At 44.6% G+C, this 20,039-nt stretch overlaps 1 protein-coding gene across 2 annotated transcripts in view; it reads left to right on the top strand.

The window, feature by feature from the left end:
* The window catches only part of VIL1 (villin 1), a 189,825-nt gene extending 186,147 nt beyond the window's left edge, over window positions 1-3,678 (top strand). For both annotated transcript variants that reach the window (XM_085650036.1, XM_085650035.1), the window contains one exon: window positions 2,745-3,678. In XM_085650036.1, the coding sequence (XP_085506162.1) occupies window positions 2,745-2,858 (114 nt within the window). In that variant the 3' untranslated portion in view covers window positions 2,859-3,678. The remainder of the gene's footprint in view (window positions 1-2,744) is intronic.
* Window positions 3,679-20,039: the final 16,361 nt, after the last annotated feature.

Here is a 20,039-nt window from a genome sequence, read left to right on the forward strand (position 1 = left end):
GGAATGTACTATGAGATATATATGGTACTCATTACCTAGAAATAGGTTTCTTTTGGTGCAAGACTTACTGACAACTCTTGGGCTAGATGATATGTTTTAAGGCCTGATTTGAAAAAGAAGGAAAGAGTCTAAGATTGTCTGGTAATGAATTCCACAGTGTCAGACCAAGAACATAGAAAGAACCACCCCCTCTAGACTTAAGTTTAAATCTAGGAAATGGAGCAGCTTTTTGTTCTCATTTGTGACTACATTCAATAGTTGGCACACAAGAATGCGATTAGGCAGGTCAGGTGGCGCTAACAGGCTTTCCTCGCCTTTGAGATTTGATTTCTTTTCTTTAAATCAGCAATTATGCTGACAGCTGTATTACGGATGGCCCTGAAAACCAAACAAGATTATCTCCAACTTGGAACTGTCAAGTTGAAATTGTAAAGTATGGTGACTACTGGTGAAGAGGAAATGCCCCCTCAACCTTCCACTGGGTAGTCCAGTCCAGTAATATCCTCCTCTGTCCCTGACTGAGGGGCAGAGATGGAGTTTTACCTTAAAGAGGTCACTTAGACCATATTTAACTTGATGCATACTGGTTTATCTCATTTGAGCCAGAGGGAACTCTAGTTTCCCCCTTGTTCACCCATGATCTTTGTGGTGCCTTCAATCACGTCGGGTTGTCCATGTTGATCTCAGAGCTAGAGGAAGCACCTCCTATGACTGAACTACAGGAAGTCTCTCCTATGACTGAACTACAGGAAGTATCTCCTATGACTGAACTACAGGAAGTATCTCCTATGGCTGAACTACAGGAAGTATCTCCTATGGCTGAACTACAGGAAGTATCTCCTATGGCTGAATTACAGGAAGTATCTCCTATGACTGACAGTTCCTAAAATATCATTGTTACAGGATCAAGTGTTACTCCAACTCTAAGGTGCCGCTGCTCCTGGCATGAGACACCTTGTCTAGTGGATGACACTGGTTCCTTGGGTAACATGAAAGTTGCAGATTTTGTCCACAAACAGAAATATAGCCTCTTACGTACCCTTCAAAGCCATTTCTGAGATGCCACCTCTTTACTTGGCATCCTGTACTTGTACTAGGGCAAGCTGTGTCTTTGCCATGTCCATTGATCTGTGCCTGGACCCATTTCCACCGAACATGAGAGCCAGGAGGCCTTGGTACAACCCAACACTTCCCCTGTTACTCCATTGCCAGTGTGTTGCACTCCTTTTTGTGTTTCGCTTGACATACATTTAGGTGGTGGGTCTTCATGAGCATACTTCCCTGTGCTGTCAGTACATCAGGACCAAATAGCCAAACATGCCACAGCCCTCAGGATACCTAGACTGGGTTTATTGAGACCCTTTTCTGGTTCAAAGCAACATATTGGAGGCCTGGTATTTACTTTCCAGTGAAATATGTGTTTTGCGCTTGAAAGGTGGCCTTTTTGCAATACAACAACCACTTTGCACTGCTCTGCCTTGCTTAATGCCTGAAGGCTGTTACTGAGGCGATTAGTGAAAACACCATCAGGATTGGACATAAAGTCTGATCTACTAAGATAGCCAGACCGGACTTTGTACCAAAAACTAAGGTCTACTTAAAGCAGGTGTAGACAAGGGAAAACGTGTTAATTTCTCAAAGAAGAACCATAGTACACGTATGCTGCAGCACACAGCACACATTCTACATATGGGAATCCTTTGGGGTTTGTCTAGGCAGGGGAATTTGCACTGGTAGGGGATGCTTCCAGTAAATCCTATTAGACCGCACACACTCACCTCTGCACCAAGTTGCCAGGCTGTGGGTCAGTCACATAAGGAAGTCACATAAGGAAGTCTTGTTAGAGCACCGGTGCAGGGGTTGACAGCACCAGCTCCAGCAGCAGCAGCATGCCAGACTGAGTAGATGTGGCTCTGTTCTGTGTCGCCCCCTCCCTTGCACAACGCAGTAGAGAAAATCTGACTGTGCTGCAATTAGTAAATCTGAGCCTTTGTTTTCCCTTGTCCTGCATCTATCATCAAAGGCAACTTGGGAACTAGAGTGTGCAATAAACCCCAAAAGACCTAGAGTGATTCGAGGACTGGTCTTTGCAATCCCTCCCCACAGGATATCTTCTATGGACTCCAGTGTTAGATCAGCATAGCCTCTTAAAGGATCAGCACCATAAAACTGTTTGCAGTCGATCTTAGCTCCAGAAGGTGCTAGTATCACCTGGTTTTATTTATTGTGTGCGATCTTATCTGCCGTACATTTTTCAAATATAAATAAAGTCCATTATTGCTTTATGAAGTATTACTATGAATAGATATTTACCTTTATTGATTGTGGTTTCTATGTCTGTGCTATCTCAATTCTAAATCTACTACTAACTCCTAGAGTGAGTCTTGTCTGCACATCCAAACTTCCTCTAAAGAATCAAGAGTACAAAGGGGGCACTTGGTCAAACCTATCGAAGTCTGAGTGGATCGAAGACCCTGGGGCTCAAATTTACTTGCAGACCAATTTGTTTGTAGAGACAGAATGTACATGTGAACTGAGCTGCACATAGTGAGTCCCACTAAAGGACACAGTTTGCAATACAAATTGCCTAGCTGCACCTTTGGTTTGTGCAATACGCATGAAATAAACAAGTCGCAGTGCGTTGTTCCCCATTGCACTCATGCATGTACTGGTTGTCCTTGGTTCTGTACTTTAAAATGGTGAATGGCTGTTCTAAATCTTCTCCTCTCATCCTCTTTTCGCAGGAGTACTTGTCCCGTGAGGATTTTATCTCCATCTTCGGCATGCAGCCCCACGAGTTCAAGGATCTGCCCACCTGGAAGCAGAACAACCTCAAGAAGGCAAAAGGACTTTTTTGAGCTTGAAGGAGACACCAGGAAAAAAAAGTTGCTAATCTTTGAGCCACCTGAGGGAGAGGAAGTTTACCCTCTCTCAGTGGGTATTGCCTCCTTTCACCTTGGCCATATTGCATTAAGCCATACATTACTGCTTCCAGCCCAGTACCATTTGGAACTAGACACAGCTCCACAAAAATAAACCTGTCTCTGAATTGAGTCTCTAAATAGGAGCAAACAGGTTTTAACTTCACAACAGCTATACAAGCAACTTTGCTGCCACTGTATGGCTAGCGTATAGTTTGCATGTATATTCTTCATACTGGTTTACCTGTATCTAATAATTTATATTTAAAGGAAGGAATCTTCTTGTCAGTTTTATCCATTTGTATGTGTTTTTTGAGGCAAGGGCCATAAGAACTGTTCACAACTGCACGCCTCCTCGTTACCCAAACAAAATAACATCCAAACATTGTCTGGCAGTGTCAACTCACCATAATTGGTTGTTGTATTAGGGCTTTAGCGCCGCATTAATGCACGTAACATAATATACTCAGAAGTCCTGGTCATCGCAAGAAATAGTAATGTGCTGTAAGAGATGGAATCTCCACCTGTTGTGTTCTTGTGGGTTCTTCATAGTTATTGACATTTTTAGACAAGCCTGCACGAAGCAGAAAATTCACTGCATCCCCAGCTAACCTTGGCCCTTGTGCTGACCTGTCCACAAAATCAGTAGGGCATCCAGGGGGATATTGCTTAAATAGAATTTTGTTATGTCTTTTAAAAAAAATACCAGTTGAGTTGAAAGATGTTCATGCAATAAAGAAACAAAAAGGTCTATTAATCCTGCTGTGTGTGTCTATTCTGCTTTACCCAGACAAGGGCCAGCAACAGAGCCTTTCAGGAGAACACAGATTAGATACAGAATAGAGGCTGAACCGTAAATGGTAAAGCTAGATATCTTATCAGCACTCAACACCTGTGATAGAACTGTGGGTCTCGAACACCTTTTCATTCTTTAATGGCTGCAAGGCACCTGCCCTGTCTTGGTTCTCATAATTTCTTAACAATCACCCTTATCAAAATGTTTCACTTCATCTAAAAAATCACCCACAATTGATTTCCCTTTTCCTGAACCAATTCTTCACCACTATGGCACTTTTGCCCATCGTCCAGAATGACAATACCAAGTGGTAAATTGTCTGGAAGATGCCCAGTCGTAGATGTGGCTCAGCAGGCCCTGTCGGAATGGACCGAAGGCTTAGGGAGTCAGTGGAAGCTCTGTACTCCACTCCCCTTGTGAGGAATCTCCCACTGCAATTAAAGATGCTCGCCTGTTAGGCCAGGTTCTCCGTCTTCAATTTATCTGGCAACAGGCCTTTTTCACCTGTGCACCTGAGGTCTGGAACGACATTCCTGTATCCATCAGGATTGTCTCAATCCTGATCAAATTTTGGAAAGAGCAGAAGATACACCTCTTTAAAGAACAGTACAATATATTGCAATAACAGTCCACATACGGTCTTTGAGCACAGCCACCCCTTCAATCACACAATTATCTTTGCCCTTGCTCCCGTAAAACTCACGAAATAAGAATTTGTTTCAGTATAACAAAAAAATCGATGGCCCTGATATAATGGCAGCTTTCTCCCTGCATGTCTTGACCATTGTTTGTTTTCCCTCCCAATCTCCACAACGGCTAGTGTGGCCATTGCAAGCAAGCAATTCCAGAGGTTGACCTGCCTCAAAGAGGGAGTAATTGGCACCAGTGGTGGACAGGCCAGCAGGCCATTTCAGAGCCAAGACTCCACTGATGGAAACCCTCATGTCCTCCCGCCTCAAAATGGGGCAGGGAACCAAGAGGTTGGTGGATGGAATTGTTTGCCGTGTATCCGCCAACATCTTTACAAGGTCTTATCACCCTCCCATAGTCTATTCACTTGTACAAATAATGTGGTGCTAGGATAAGCACATGTTAGAAGCAATATTTGACAGCGATCTCTCCTTCAACCCCCAAGTCAGCAGCACCTTACAGCCCCTCACGAGGACTCTCATTGGCCTTGGTTTGGTCTGTTCCTGTCGCGGACACTAGTTTTAGCCACGCAAGCGAAGCACTGGTTTTTATCGGGACAAGTGGGGTAACAATGGGTGGTAGGACTATTGTAGATTCCTGCTGATTCCAGAAGTTTACGTCACAAAAATGCAAGGAAAATATATGTTTTTTAGCAAAGTTAGAGGTTTGCAGGGCATTGTGGATAAGAAAACTTTGTGAGATTCATGTGAGGCATACCACCCTGGACTCCCCTGGGTGTCTAATTTTTAGAAATATCTGGGTTTGGTAGGTTTCCCTGGGTGGCTGCCGAACCCAAGCCTAAAACCGCAGCTACCCCTTTTGTTGATGTTGCCACATTGCGTCTTGGATCCCTTCATGTCACAGGTGCTAGCTCCACTCACACAGATATGATAAAAATTTTATCATGATATATGTGGAAACGCTGGGTGGCTCCCCCCAGATTCCAGTAATTTAACTCACAGAAATAATTAGAAAATGTGTGTTTTTAGCCAATGTTTGAGGTTTATAGGGGCTTCTGGGCATGAAACCCTTGTGGGATCCACATGAGACATATCACCCTGGAATCCCTTGGTGTTTAGTTTACAGACATATCTGCGGTTTTCCCTAGAGAGAATCTACACCCTGGCAGTGAAATTCGGAAAAGACAAATATTACTGCACTACCATGTACTACTCAAGTATGGGAAACGGATTTAACAACAGCTGCAAGCCAAACCACACTTGCCTTAACCACGCATATCCATGGTTAAGGCAATGCGCGGTCGAGATGCAGAGTGGATGGGTGGGCACAAGAAAACAGGAAGACGAAGGATCAGAGAGGAGGCGGTGAGGTAAGTGGGGCTGGGTCTTGGAGGAGAGGGGGTAGTTTTTCGGGCTGGGAGTTATTTTTAGGGTTGAGGTCAGGGTTGTTTATAGAGCAGGGAGCTGTTTTAGGGCTCAGGGCACGTGGGGGCTGGGTCGGAGTACTTCACAGGTGTATGGGACAGCAGTTAGGGCTCAGGATGAGGGTGGCTGGGGTCAGGGTAATTTTTAGGGTGTTGGTGTCAGTTTGTAGGGCTCAGGGCCTGAAAGGGACAGTTTTAAGGGCTGGGGCAGTTTTAGGCCTCAGGGCAGGGAGGGCTGGGTCGAGGTACTTATGGGATGTAGGGAACAGTTTTTAAGGGTCAGGGCGGGGGGCTGGGGTCGGGGTAGTTTTGAGGGCGTTGGGACAGTTGTTAGGGCTCAGGGCAGGGTGGGGGAAAGAGACAATTTTAAGGGCTGGGGCAGTTTTAGGCCTCAGGGCGGGGAGACTGAGTCGGGGTACTTTAGGGATTTTGGGGACAGTTTTTAGGGCTAAGGGTGGGGGGCTCGGGTCAGGGTAGTTTTAAGAGTATGGCGTTAATTTTTAGGGCTCATGATGGGAGTGGGACAAAGGGGTATGATCTTTAGCACACATGTCCCTTTACCAATCATGTCTTTACCACGAAATTGCATGGTAAAGGCATGCGTGGTAAACACGTGGTCTTGGTTGAGAGGGAGTGGTCAGGTATGCCTTGTTCAGGCATGCGATGTTCCTTCATACAATCTTCAAGTACACACACATACTTGCTGGATTTTGCACAAGGGTGTGTGTAAAGTTAAAAATTTAAATATTATTAACAAAGAATTTCACTAAAATGAAAAAGTAGAAATCACTGTTATTAAGATAATTGGAATTTCAGAATACTGAACCAGTGAGTCACAGAACTTGAGCTGTAAAGCCACAACAAGGCACTAACCGCTTTACAGGCCATTCAGACACCTTTTATACATCACTCTCCCAAAACCATTCACACCGCCAGCTGCGGGCCAAAAACATTACAACACTCACATTCAAGGGCTCATCATTTTCATACGCCCACAGGACTGATACATCAATCACATCACCTGGCGGAGTGTGTGGAGTTGCGTTTGGCTGGTGGAATGTATTGATTGGCGTTTGGCTGGCAGTGTGTGGGTGTATAGTGACCAGCAGCAAGTCACTACACACGCACACACTGTCAGCCAGCCAACACTACACAGTCAGTCAACCACCAGTTCACACACCATGCCAGCAAAATGTCACCAACACACACAGCCAGCCAGATTCCAGTCCACATACAATGCCAGCCAGATGCCAGCCCACACACACCGCCAGCTAGATGCCTGTCCACAAACACCACCAGCCAAATGCCAGTTCAGACACACCGCCAGCCAAATGCCACTCAGATACAACCATGAAGGTCCACACTACTTTCATTTCTAAAACACGCACAATGAATAGAGTCCACACACAAATAACAGGCAGGAAAAAATAAAACATCCTACTGAAACAGCACATTTCTTTTCAAATAGAAAAAACAACCTATTGGTAGAAGATGAAATACCAACTATCACTTCATACACGACAGCTGTAACTAAACACATCAAACTACTGGCAAAGAGGTATCTAAACAGAAAATATATAACAATGCAGACCACAGTCAGTTCCCTTTTCCTCTCATGGTTGCTCCCAATACTTGAGCTGCATATGGTACAATTTAAAACATGTGGGCAGGACACTCAGGCCATTACATATGACTCTCCTTTCATACTCCTTTTCAATCACAGGCTCTACATCTCCAACAAGCTAAGTATTTTTGGGTGTTGGAGGAATGTATTTTGGAAAGTAGCGATCTTTCAATCTAGCCATATCCTCCACCACTCCAATTCTAGGAACCCTTACCTGCTCAACTGCAAAAAGGCTGCCTTTTACAGACTGCTGAAATGGTGCAAAACACATCTTGGAATCTGGAGAACAATTTTTGAAAACAACATAAGCCTAGAAAGGGTGCCAAATGAAACAAATGAGCAGCCAACTTCTTGTACCAGGTATATGTCTTTCAAGCAGCATTGTAAGGCTCCAACCTTGGATCTACACCTCCCATGTGCTTTTTGTAGTGTAACATGCACACAGGTTTGCTCACTTCTGCTACCTGAAGTGCTTTCATTGTGAATAGTTGTGAGCATGGGGACATCTGTACTGTCTGAAATTTCAAAACAAGAAGTTCATTACCACACAAGGCACTGCTCTGTCCCCTTTGAGTTTTTTTTATATACAAACTCTTTTGGGTAACTTCTACAGTTAGAAGGGATGTGTCACATCCCACAGTGGTCACTGTGAGCAATTTCTGAAGTAATTGCACACCTGTGTAACAATCGTCACTGGCTCCAAAAGTGGAAGGTCAACCAGGAGGGTCACTTTAAGAATCCCTACCAGTGTACACCCTGACATTATACACATATACAGTGTCACTTTCGCACAATATATACAGCTTAATACCATAACGGGATCTCTTGCTGGGAATGTATTGTCTGAAAAACCAAACGCCCTTGAACAGGACCAGAGACTCATCCATAGTTATATCTTTCACTGGAACACAGATTTGTGACAAATTATCTACTAAATAGTCCAGGACAGGCTGAATCTTAAAGACAATGTCACATCACAATCAGGGTGAGCCTGTGGCAATTCTGCAGCATTATCTACAAAATGCAGCATCTGTTGGAGAAGCAAATATTAATCTTGACTCATGGTTGCTGGAACTATAGCAGTTCCCATCAAGGGACTAGTAGACCAATATAAAGACAGTGATGACTTCCTTAGTAATCCCATCAACAAAGATAAACCCCAGAACTGCTTAATCTCATGGAGATTTGTGAGAGTCCAGCAGGCAGCTCTGGAGTGGGCACTTCTGTCCCTCGAAAACGGTTCTACATAACAATTAGTCTGCTCAACAATATTGTCCAAAAACACATCATCAATAAACTGTTGGACGAAATCGATAGGCATAAAGGTTCTCTGTATTGACACCCCATATATACCCTGCAACACCATGAATGCAGGCAAAGCAGGCTGCACCATGTTAGGGGTACCCCAGGGCTCAGCACTTCTAATGGGAAGCCTTACAGCCAATGGCCGCAATACAGCCTGCTCTTACTGCGCTACCAGCATATAAATGTCCTCCCCTAAAAGAGGCACACCATCAGCACTAATAGTGGATTCGTCATTAGATGATTCCTTCCAGAAAGGAAATCACTGCCAGAATTGTCAACTTGGTCCTCTGTCTCAGACGCAGAGTCCGTCTCGGAGCCATGTTCAGAAGCAGATTCATAAAGCAAACCTACAACCTGCTGGGCGGTCAGCCTTCAGGAAGCCATATATGTCTACTAACGAAACTAACACAACAAACAGGACAACAATAAACAACACTGTATCAGACTAGAACTCAACAAACTGTGGCTATATCAAACTGTAAATATAACTTAACATATATTGATCTGGAAACAATTACCAATACAAACCACAAAATTAACTTTATACTCCAAAAAGATACCTCTCACTCGCCACAGACAGCAACTGCACCTGCTCTGCACAAAAATACAAGCACCAAAAATATTCCATTAGAAAGGAAAATCAAAAGAAAATACACATAAGACAACACAATACCTATCTTGCACAAATCCAAATGTGAGTTTGAAACATAATAACACATAAGCTAAAAAGGTTACAATTATTACAACAGTTAAAACAACATTCAAGCAGGGCAGTGATCCTCATTTGAAGTAAACATTACAAAAAACAGTTTCCTTACCAAACACAGGCAACTACACAAACTGAAGATCTAACAATGCTGAAACCACAAGCAGGAGTGGCCACCAAGGAATTCTAAAGCTTTGCACTACATAAAACATTAAGTTCACAAATGCAAATGACGACAAGACATAAAATGGTTTACATTAAAAAACACAATGAAGTCTGCCCATGGGGGCATATCAGCATCACAAATGTCATAACTCGCTCCATAGGGGGCACAAAGCAAAGGCAAAAAATTAGCAACCCAGGGGTAGTGACCCTTACCCCAAACCCAAGACAATCCCCAGTTCTCAGCCAAATGCCATCCCCACACACCACCAGCCGGACACCAGTTCACACAATGCCAGCCAGGTGCCAGATCACGCACACTGCCAGCTACAACAAACAAAGAAGTTGCCAGTTTCTAAATGGGGAGCAACACTTGCCCAAAGGGCTGCTCCCCAACATACATAAATGAAAACTCCCTGGTGACTTGTGGTCGGTCCCCCCCAACCCACCCCAGGGCAGGAAAATGGCTGATCTGCACCCAGGGGAGCAGAAACAGCCAAAACAAACTCAAAAAAATTGGGGAGCGACCCTGCAGCAAAAATACATCCCTAGTACCTAGTGGATGTATTCCATCTGTACAGTTGCGGCCCCACCCGTGATGCCACAGAAGGAATACACTAATGAGAGACACCTGGGGGGGGGGGGGACTCTTTCCTTTCGCCCGGTGTCTCTCTGGCCTCCCAATCCCTCCTGGCAGTGACCACTTACCGCGAAGAAGTCTTCCTTCCTCGACGTGCTGGAAGCAAATGGTTTCCAGGATGCCCCCAGAACCCCCTGATGGTGCTGGTGCACTGTAGGTGCGCTCATGCCATCTGATTGCCCTGAGAGGGTTCGGAGGTGGCCAGAGACGTTCTAAGGCATGAGTTAAGTGGCCTCTGGCCCAGGGCCCCAGCCTCTCAGGGGGCCCCTTGATGGAGCCGACTTTGTCCTACACACAGTCCTGTCCTGTCTTGTCCTGATGACCTTGAATAAATGTTAAACATGGATAGTTTTAAATACTGTCTTCCTTCAATGTATGTTTAATGCGGGTAACTTGTGGAAGTTTATTAGACATTTTGCAGGGAAGTGTGGTGTTTGAATGTTTCACCACCATGCAGCATTGATAAAAAGTTTATTTTAGATCAATCAGGACCTCACCTATGAGAAATGAGAGGGCGTCAGAGATTATTTGCAATAACATTAGTGAGCTACTGCAGCACTACACTATTGAAAACCCACATTAGAGTTCCCGAATATATGATAGAAGCAGATTTAAAATTAGGACCAGTGTGCCTGCTCACTGTCCCTGACCTTGCCACAGAGGGCATGATAGAGATGTAATAGGATCATATATTCAAAGCTGTTCCGAACAGGAGTCTCCAAAGTACGTTTGGCCCAGGGCCCCCAAAATCCTTAAGATGTCCCTTGAGGTGGCAGCAGAAGCGCTTCCATAGCCATCCCTGGTGGTGGGGGTGGGTGGGTGGCCTGTGATGGGAGCGCCAGCTAGGTGCTAGGACATTTGTGGTAAATAATATTGAAAAATGTTTCAATTCTGAAATTATGAGACTGTGAAGTAAATATACTGAGGCCTGTGGAAAGGGTAATGGTCTTTGGAGAGTCTCAATCACCCCTGTTATATTCACTCTATGTTAGACGTGTGCGACATTTTTACTCTCCGCCGCTCCTCCGTCTGCATAACTTACACCTCGTCTCTTCCTCTCCAGGAGTCTCTTTGTCTTCCCTCCTGAATGCTCTTCCTCACATCTCCTTCACTTCGCCATCTGCAGACACTCAACGCAGCCACTCCCCTACACGCACTGCATTTTCTGTTGCCTTGTCAATGTTTTGGAACTGCACACTTCCTTGTCACACACTTTCCTTTAGGTTTTGCTAGGGTATTCTCAGTCATGTTCTATTCCATCAACCATGGGTAGTATTGAGAAAGAAAAGGGATTAAAGTTATCCCACTGTTTTGCCGTAATGATAGGTCCATGGCCGAAGAACCCGTCTCAGTGCTGTCTGTTATAGATATCTCTAGACCATCCGTTCCAATGAAAGCCTTGAAAAAGGCCCAGGCTTGCACATCATGAGGGGGTGAAACACGTGCTGGCTGTGATCCGCAGGCAGAAGAAAAGTAACAATAAAAGGATTCAACCTTTTAACCAACTATAGCACTGCTATTTTTCTCTGCTGTACATTTTGGTGTTCAGTGACCTCCCACTTCACCTGTGCAAACCTTTGTGGCCCAGTGGCGGGCCCTGTGAGAAACTCGCACTGTCTTCAGTCCCCACTCCAGGGCTCTCGAACGTGACCCATTATGAACACGGGATGTGCTTCAGTTTAAACTATGTACAACACAAGTGTGATATAACACATGAAAACAAATACAAAGAACAACATCCTGGAAATAGATACCACGGAGGGGGGGGGGGGGGGAGGGTGCAAGATTAAGTAAAACATGAAATATACACAGGAACTATATTGCTGGCCTGGGTTACCTTAACATTTTTTGCATTCATTGTTCGGAGACGGATCAGTGTGTTGCCACTAAAGTTAAGGACATTAATACAGGGCCTTACAGAGACCATTTGTAATTACAACCGGTCTGAAAACCGGAAGGACCCGGCCCACTTAAAGTCCTGGTTAGTGCAAAGAAACCTCACATCTTCCTTGTGCCTGTGTCGGGCTCTGAGTCTAGACATTGATGTACCCTCTTTGGTGAGGTTATGCTGCCATCAATGGGTCAGCCCCATGGTTTCTAGCTTTACCCTTCCTCATCCAAATGCTAAGGAGAAAAGTGGCATAAAGTCGAAGTAAAGGTCACTGGAAAGGGGGGGGGACGGAAGGGGGTGGGATAAGTGCAAGAGATAAGGGGAAGCTGGAGAGAGGATTGCACAAGTAATGAGGGAAGAAAGAAAGGAGGAAAGGAAATGGGAGAGAAGAGTGAAGGAAGAAGATTGAATAACAAGGGGGAAGAAAGAGTACCATCAGAATGTGGTAGAGGGGGGAGAGAGAGCAGAAAAAAGAGTGGGGAAAAGATTGAATAAAAGCAGTATATGATGAAGCATATGTGGTAGAATTAAATCAAACAACAGGAGGATCCCCGAAAAACCAATTGAGACCTTGGTAAATAGTATATATTACAAGCAACAATGTATCAACAGGTATGACTAAAGAACAGTTTTCGAAGGCATGCACAAATTTGCAAAAGGAGGAGACAGGGAGACATTAATACTTATGGCAATAAATGCAAAAAATGGTCTGTATTTAAACAGAAGTAACAAGAAAAAAGACAATAATGACGGTGCTCTATTACATTGAATGTACATGTAACCTGTACAGACTTGTGCACATTTGTGCTTGTGAAAAACAAGGTGAACGGCACAAGTGACAAGTGAAAAATACAGAGCAAATAAACAACACAAGAAAAACAAAATTGTCAATATATACAGGGGACTTTTGGTGGTTCCAACTCATTAGTACATAGATAAAGGTGGAAGGTAAATTTGTGGAACCACTAAAGTAGTGCCAAGGATTGAGCTGGGAGGTCGACGGCGTTTCGACCTGTTCAAAATTCAGGTCATCTTCAGGACCAGGTTACGCATTTAAAGGAGTGCTGCGTAAGAACCAGAAGCCCAGGTCTGGTGGGGGAAAGGCACATAAGTCACGGGGGCTGGATTGTAGAAGTGTAAGGAGGCCACCGACTGAAGCGGTTAGCTCAATTACATAAGCAAGGTGGAAGCAGTAGGGGGCGCGACATGCAGTTTGCTTACCCCTAATCTGCGACGAAAAGGGGAAAAAAACAATGATGTCCCAGATCTGAAGCAATAGGTACCGGCGTCGGGAGCAGGATGAGCAGCATCTACAGTTAAATGTGCAGGCTGTGCGGATGATGAAGGGCAGGAGGTCTGCCGAGTCAATGCAGGTCCTCCGCGACCCACGGCGACACCCAGCACTCAGGACTGGGTAAATAACCCAGTGGACGTACAAGGATCAGAAGACAAAATGTTCGAACAATTAGCCCCATTGAAGAGACCATAAAAGGACTGACAGTCAACCATGGAGGATTCTCCAATTGAGAACCACAATACAAAAACAGGGGGAACTGGCGTCCTACTTTGTAATACATTCAATGACCCATGGGAGATGAGTGCAGGGATTGCCCTCACAATAGAGGCAGATCGGCTATTGGCGGTGCAACCTCATGTGAATGCCTTATTGCCCATCATAGCTTTGACTTGTAACACAATTTCACACCAATGGTCCACCATGCCTTATGATGACTTATATACTGCCCTGACACATATGGAGAGAGATGGATTGTTCACGGAAGAGGATATTTGCTCAGGGATCGCGTCCCTACTAGAACACGTGTTGACCTACACTGACAGCCTGAGGAACACCCCAGTTTTCCCTATCCCTTAAGGATGGACCAGAGGGACATTGGAGGTTCGTATAAGATTTACGCAGTGCGAACATCATTGTGGTGCCTGACATCAATTCAATATTATTGGCCATTATTGCGGAGGCTGAGGTATTTTCAGTAACAGACTTCTCCATTTGAATCTATTCCACTGTACCCGGAAAGCCAGGATTCCTTCAGCTTTACCTATGCTGCTGCTGTCGAAAGAGACTTGGACAGCTTTCGGTTGACAAGGGGTAGCATTGTCATGGAGTATGTTGATGATCTATTGGTTGCATCGCCATCTTTGCAAGCCTGCGAGCAAGACACTACGGCACTGCTCAATCTATTTCAGGAGTGAGGCCACCAGCCGTCCCTCTCCAAATTCTAGGGCTGCCACCCAGAAGGCAGCTATTTTGGGTACATCACATCAAAAGGCAACTGTAAAATATCATCAGAAAGAGCCACAATGTGCATGCCGTGACCAAGTATTGTCGCCAGTGTCTCCCAGACTACGGATCCTATGATAAGCCCCTTAGGCAGTGCACATTAGCATGATCTCTCAGAGACACTGCATGGACCACTGAACCGATGATTGTTACACCAAAATAAAAGTGGCCTTGTTCACTTCTCCAGCCTTGGGAGTCACCAATTACAAACTGCCTTTCCATCTCTATGTGTTAGAACACAATGGAGTGGCCAATGAAGTACTTACCCAGCAGCAAGAAAAAGGCTGGTAGTTTGCTGTTCTGTCTCTACCTGTGTTGTAAAAGGTTTTGACCTACGTCTCTGTGCTAAATTGCTGTGAGGGGAGGGTTAGAGAAAACAGCTCCCATTGCACTAAATTATAAGTGCATTGTACATGTCCCACACTCTGAATTTGCTGCCAAATTCTTATGCAACTCAGCACTACTCTGCATGGCCTATGTGCTCACAGTTTTGTTCAAAGTGATCTTTCAATGCAGCATTTCCCAGCTGTAAATGTGTCAGCATTGCAGGGCCCCTCAGGGGACCCAGCAACTGACATCAGCAAAGAGGGTCATAACTGCCTAATAACTGTTATGCACTTCACCCAGACCAGAATTACAGCATTCTTCCCTGCCCAATGCAGACTCTGGCTGGTATACAGATGGTTCAACAAGTGGGTTGCTGATACCGATTATAGAGCAGGTAATGCCGTAACAAACAAGCTATTTAAATTCGGTAACACGCTTTCTGGTGGATAATTGATCTAACTGCAGATGCCTCACCTTTAGAATATCCCCAAATGCCAGACTGGATCTGGAAGGTTTTGGGCAGCGGTAGGTGGCATTGTGTGTCTCTGAGTTGACTCTGCTCCACCCCAGAGTGACGGCTGGAAAGGCATATAGGCACCACCCGCATGTGCTTGGATGCAGAGCCTCAAAAACAATTGCTCATGTCAGTGGGCAGAACTCTAATTTGGGGCCTATTTAGAAGGAAAATAATCAATTTCACTGAACAGGGAAGTGGGCGCTGGTGAGTCTGTGCAATGATTCAGACGCAAAAGTCCTGCAGGACTGAATGGCCAAAATGCCCTTCCTGTCAGACCTTGCTGTCAAGGCAATAGTGCTTTGTGAACGTGTTCACGGATGCCCACATGGCAGCTTCACAAATATCCAGGACAGGCATTCCACGTGCCAGCGCAGTAGCAGCAGCCTTGGCTCTGGTCATTTGAGCCATCAGTCCTTCAGGCAGCTGTTTCTCAGCCAATGCATCGCATATCTCACTGCAGAGAACTATCCACCTGGAGAGTCTACCCTTCTGCACTGCCTTGCCTTCCTGTGCCGCTGAGAATGATGGGGTGCGATGAATGTGAAAGCTTAGCTCTCTTGTGGAGTCCAACCAATGGAGTCTCTCACCCTTCAAGGGCTGAAGTGGAGCACCTTACATCAGGATTGGGATCGAATAGCCGACCTTTCAGTGGAAAGGTTGCTGTAGTCCGTAGCTTAAGTTTTACCTGAAGGTGGTGTAGGGTGGCTGTACAGAAGAGCTTGAAGATCACACATGCAGCAAACTAAGTGATTGCAATGCGGAAACCTGTCTTTAGGGTCAGGAGACGGCAGTCTAAAGGTTTAAACAGGGTACACATGAGGAAAGTAAGGACCAGATTAAGGTCCCACTGAGGCATCATGAAAGGTGTGGGGGAAACATGGACCAAACCTTTAAGAAAAGGCATCACATCTGGTGATTTTAACAAGAATGGCTGTTACAGCAAAGATAAAAAGGTTCAGGGGGCCAACAGGTATCCTTTAACAGTGCCTGTTGCAAGTCTTTGCAGAGAGAGGACAAACAGTAAGACATCCGGCAGTTTGGCCTGCAGTCAATCTGTGTTACAGGTACCACACCAAGCCACAAACCTATCCTATCCTTCTGTGTAACCAGATTTTCTAGAAAGGACGCATAGCAGCCAAGATGACATTCACCACGTCAGAAGGTAGATAGAATGCATTCAACTGCCGCTGCTCAATCTCCACGCACAGAGGTGTAGACTGTGCAGACCTGGGTGCAAGACCTTGTCCTGCTTCTGCAATAGAAGTTCTTCCTGAAGCAGCAGCCTGATCAGAGGACAGATGTTGATGCCCATACGTTACAGGTACCGCACCCTCCTGCCCGAAACCAGAGTCACTATATAATCAGGGCAGGGTCATTCCTGATCTTCTTCAGAACTTGTGGCGGCTTTGGGAGTGACAGGAAGGCGTACAGGAGTCGCGTGTTACAGACAGGGCCGGCTTTAGGGCAGTGCCACTGGCGCTGACCTGTGGAGGGGGCGCTAAATGCACGGGTGGGGCTCTGTGTTTAGCAATAACTTAAGACTAGAGAGATATGGGGAACTTTTTCCCGATGGTAGTGAGATAATCCGGGGAGGCGGTCATTGTGTGTGGGGGCGCCAAAAATGATTGTCGCACTGGGCGCGACCAACACTAAAGCCGGCCCTGGCTACAGATGAGTCTCTGGGGGAGAGCCTTCTTCAAAACTTCAAAGCGTGAAGGTGTTGGCACTGCGTGGTTTCTGCAGTGGCAAAAAGATCGAGCCAGGACAGGAAGACACCCTGTTAGGCACCATGTTAGACACAACTTATCCATGAACTCCAAACAGATTAACTAACCTGTGATCTACTAGTCAGGCAGGAGTGATGCATGCTGCTAAGTCACCTTTGCCCAACCATGCTTTCTAAAGTGAGTGTCATCAACACTTGGACCAAGATAGCATCGAGAGGAAGAGAGGAAACAAGGGGGGTGAGTGAAGACTGGGGAAGCGTTAGGTTATCGCGTTCCTTGACACTGGTGCGCTCACTGTGCTCCTTAGACTACTCCTCAGCTGTATTGAGTCACTGAAATACACAGTAATTAATCTTTACCCAGGTATTCCTAAAAGACTACAGCATTGAATAGCAACCACAGCAGTCATTGGTCTTCTCATACAGACACTCACCTTTGCAACCCTTGCATTGCTCATTGTTTTCAAGTTCAGACTGAGGGTGCACTTGAGAACCCAAAGGTTAGAATCAAACTCCAGGACGGGCTACAGGTCTTTGGCACAGTTTCTGATTGTTGTAATGTTCTTCACTTGGAAATAACTTATGGGTTGCCTTTGTTCAATGGCTTGGTTTAGCTGAACAAGCTTTGGTAAACTTGGTGGGTGCACTCAAATTCAAAACAGGCTTCCTGGATATGGTCATGAAGTGTTATAGTGTTAGCTATGCGCACATGTTAGGTTAGTTTACTCATCTGTATTTTTGCTGTTGTCCATAATTCCTTATCTTTTTCTTTTCGGGATATATTGGCAAGAATACTGGTTTGTATTGTGCAGGTGGATGGGCGATCTCTGTAAACCACTGCTTGAGAACAGATCACCTTCAAGGTAAGTGACATGGCAGACGGCAGCTTGAGGACAAATGCCGATTGCCAAGCAGGGTGTGGCTGTAGGGCATGTCTTTTATAGGATTGGTTTCAAAATGGCTGCTGACCTCAAGGATAATGTCCCAGAATGTTCAAAACTCTGTATATTGTTTTTGTATGCCTCAAACAGCTCAAGGTAGACGTGCCCAAGGAGGTACATATAGTTCTTCATGGACGCAATCTAAACAGATCAAAACCTCCTCATTAATCCTCTATTGTTTGGCACTACTCTGAACCCTGCTTCAGTGATGATGTCAAAGTTAACGGCAAGTATTCTAAATTCCTCCCAGACACTTTTGTGGATTGCGCCTTCTCCATGCGGCCACTCTTTAAGCTCAATTGACTATCTGGTGAGATATTCTGTTATGTGAGTTTAGTTTACGGGGTAATCTGCAGATGGTAATGACACTACCCCCTGTCTCTCAATGTCGGTCGTCTCAGCATTTTTCCAGGTTTTGTGAGATAACGTTGATGAAGTTTTCTTAGAAGACATGGAGGTGTTCAACTGGTTCGCAAGATCTTATCTCGACTCCAAATCCTAACCAGTCCACTAAATAATAAAGCTGTCCTTAAACTAGCTTGGAATCCAAAATCTGTTTAATCTTGTATTCCAATTCTACCTGAAATTCGATTGGTGGCAGTGTTGTAAGGTTCAATGGGGCCAGCGCATAAAGTCTTCGTTTTAAACCACATGTTTAAACTTGACATCTTTTTAGACAGTAGCTTTTTACATGCCTTCTTTTTTTTTTTGCTTTTGGTTGTGCAGTTGAAGACAGCTCTGATTTGCAAGACAAACGATCACATCAGTGCTGCTCCTCTAACACAGTGCCAGTGGAACAGTGCTTTTATTATATTAACCACTTCTGAACCACATTCCGCAGAGGAATCGTTCTATGGATTATCCTGGAACACTTGCCCGTGACTGAGGTGCAGCCCTGCTGACGCTAATCTCTATCCTGTAAAGGACAGCGACCTGTTCTATACCAGATCGGCTTCCTGATGCATCATATACAGGTATAAGGGGGTTGGGTTGTCCCAAAAAATCTGGCAGAGGGTACTCCCACTATGCTCTTGATAGTGTAGGTAGTACTAGGTAGGAGGATAAGTATATGCATAATCATATATTTCTATAATCATTCCACATTGTCATAAAAGTTACTTACATTCAGTAACGCTATATCAGGTGCCGAGAGCAACTAATGGATTTATTCAAGTTGAAACACTGAATTAGCGGGGTAGCTCTCCGGTTAGAGTATTTGATTTGGACATCCAAATTGAGGGTGATATACCTCATACCATTACAGTAATTTGGGAGGGAAAATTTAACATTTACTTATGATGAGGGTTCCCGGCTGTATGGGATTTATTTTTTTAACATTTCTGTCTGTATTTATATACATGTATTTATATACATATATATATATATTTTTTTTTTTTTGCAGCTATCTTATTTGTATTCATCCATATTTATTTGAGGTTTGGGAATAAATGGAGTCGTAAAATGGTATATTTCCACATTTATTTAACACACAAACATGAACTCATACTTTGATGCCTGTCGCGTTTTGCCAAATCAAGCAGCCAAATATAACAAAACAGTACACCCACAGATTAATATTAACATCATATACAAATATATGCTAACATATGCCTGTATTTAAGGAACTCTTATCCTGTCTTTTACTACTCATGCTTGTATCTTCTCAGGAGTTGGTCTGGAATTTATGAAAGCAGGATGGAGATTTACTCACAAGAATCACAGTTTTCTGCATTTTTCTGCTTTAAAAATAAATACAGATAGAAAACACATTGATTTCTGTCTGTATTTATCTGTAAAATGGAAAACTGGGAGCCTTACTTATGACTTTCTCTTGGCTGAAGTGGATTGGCTACCTGAGTTTGCTCCTCTTGCACAAGCCCCGGCATTATACTGCAATCATGTAGGCTGGAATAAAGACTCACGTTATTATACTAAACCTATAAGGTCCAGCCCACAACCATAAACCCCAATTAAGCATGAAGCTAAATGCCCAGTTAGAGAACTTCTAACACAATCAGAATATCGAGGCATCATTGAACCTTGTATCTCATAAATAAACAGTCTTTTGTTTCCAGTAGCGAAAACAGATCATTAATACCGCCTAGTCTTA

This window comes from Triturus cristatus, chromosome 3_2 (assembly GCF_964204655.1).
Source record: "Triturus cristatus chromosome 3_2, aTriCri1.1, whole genome shotgun sequence".
In the NCBI taxonomy this organism is placed as follows: Eukaryota; Metazoa; Chordata; class Amphibia; order Caudata; family Salamandridae; genus Triturus; species Triturus cristatus.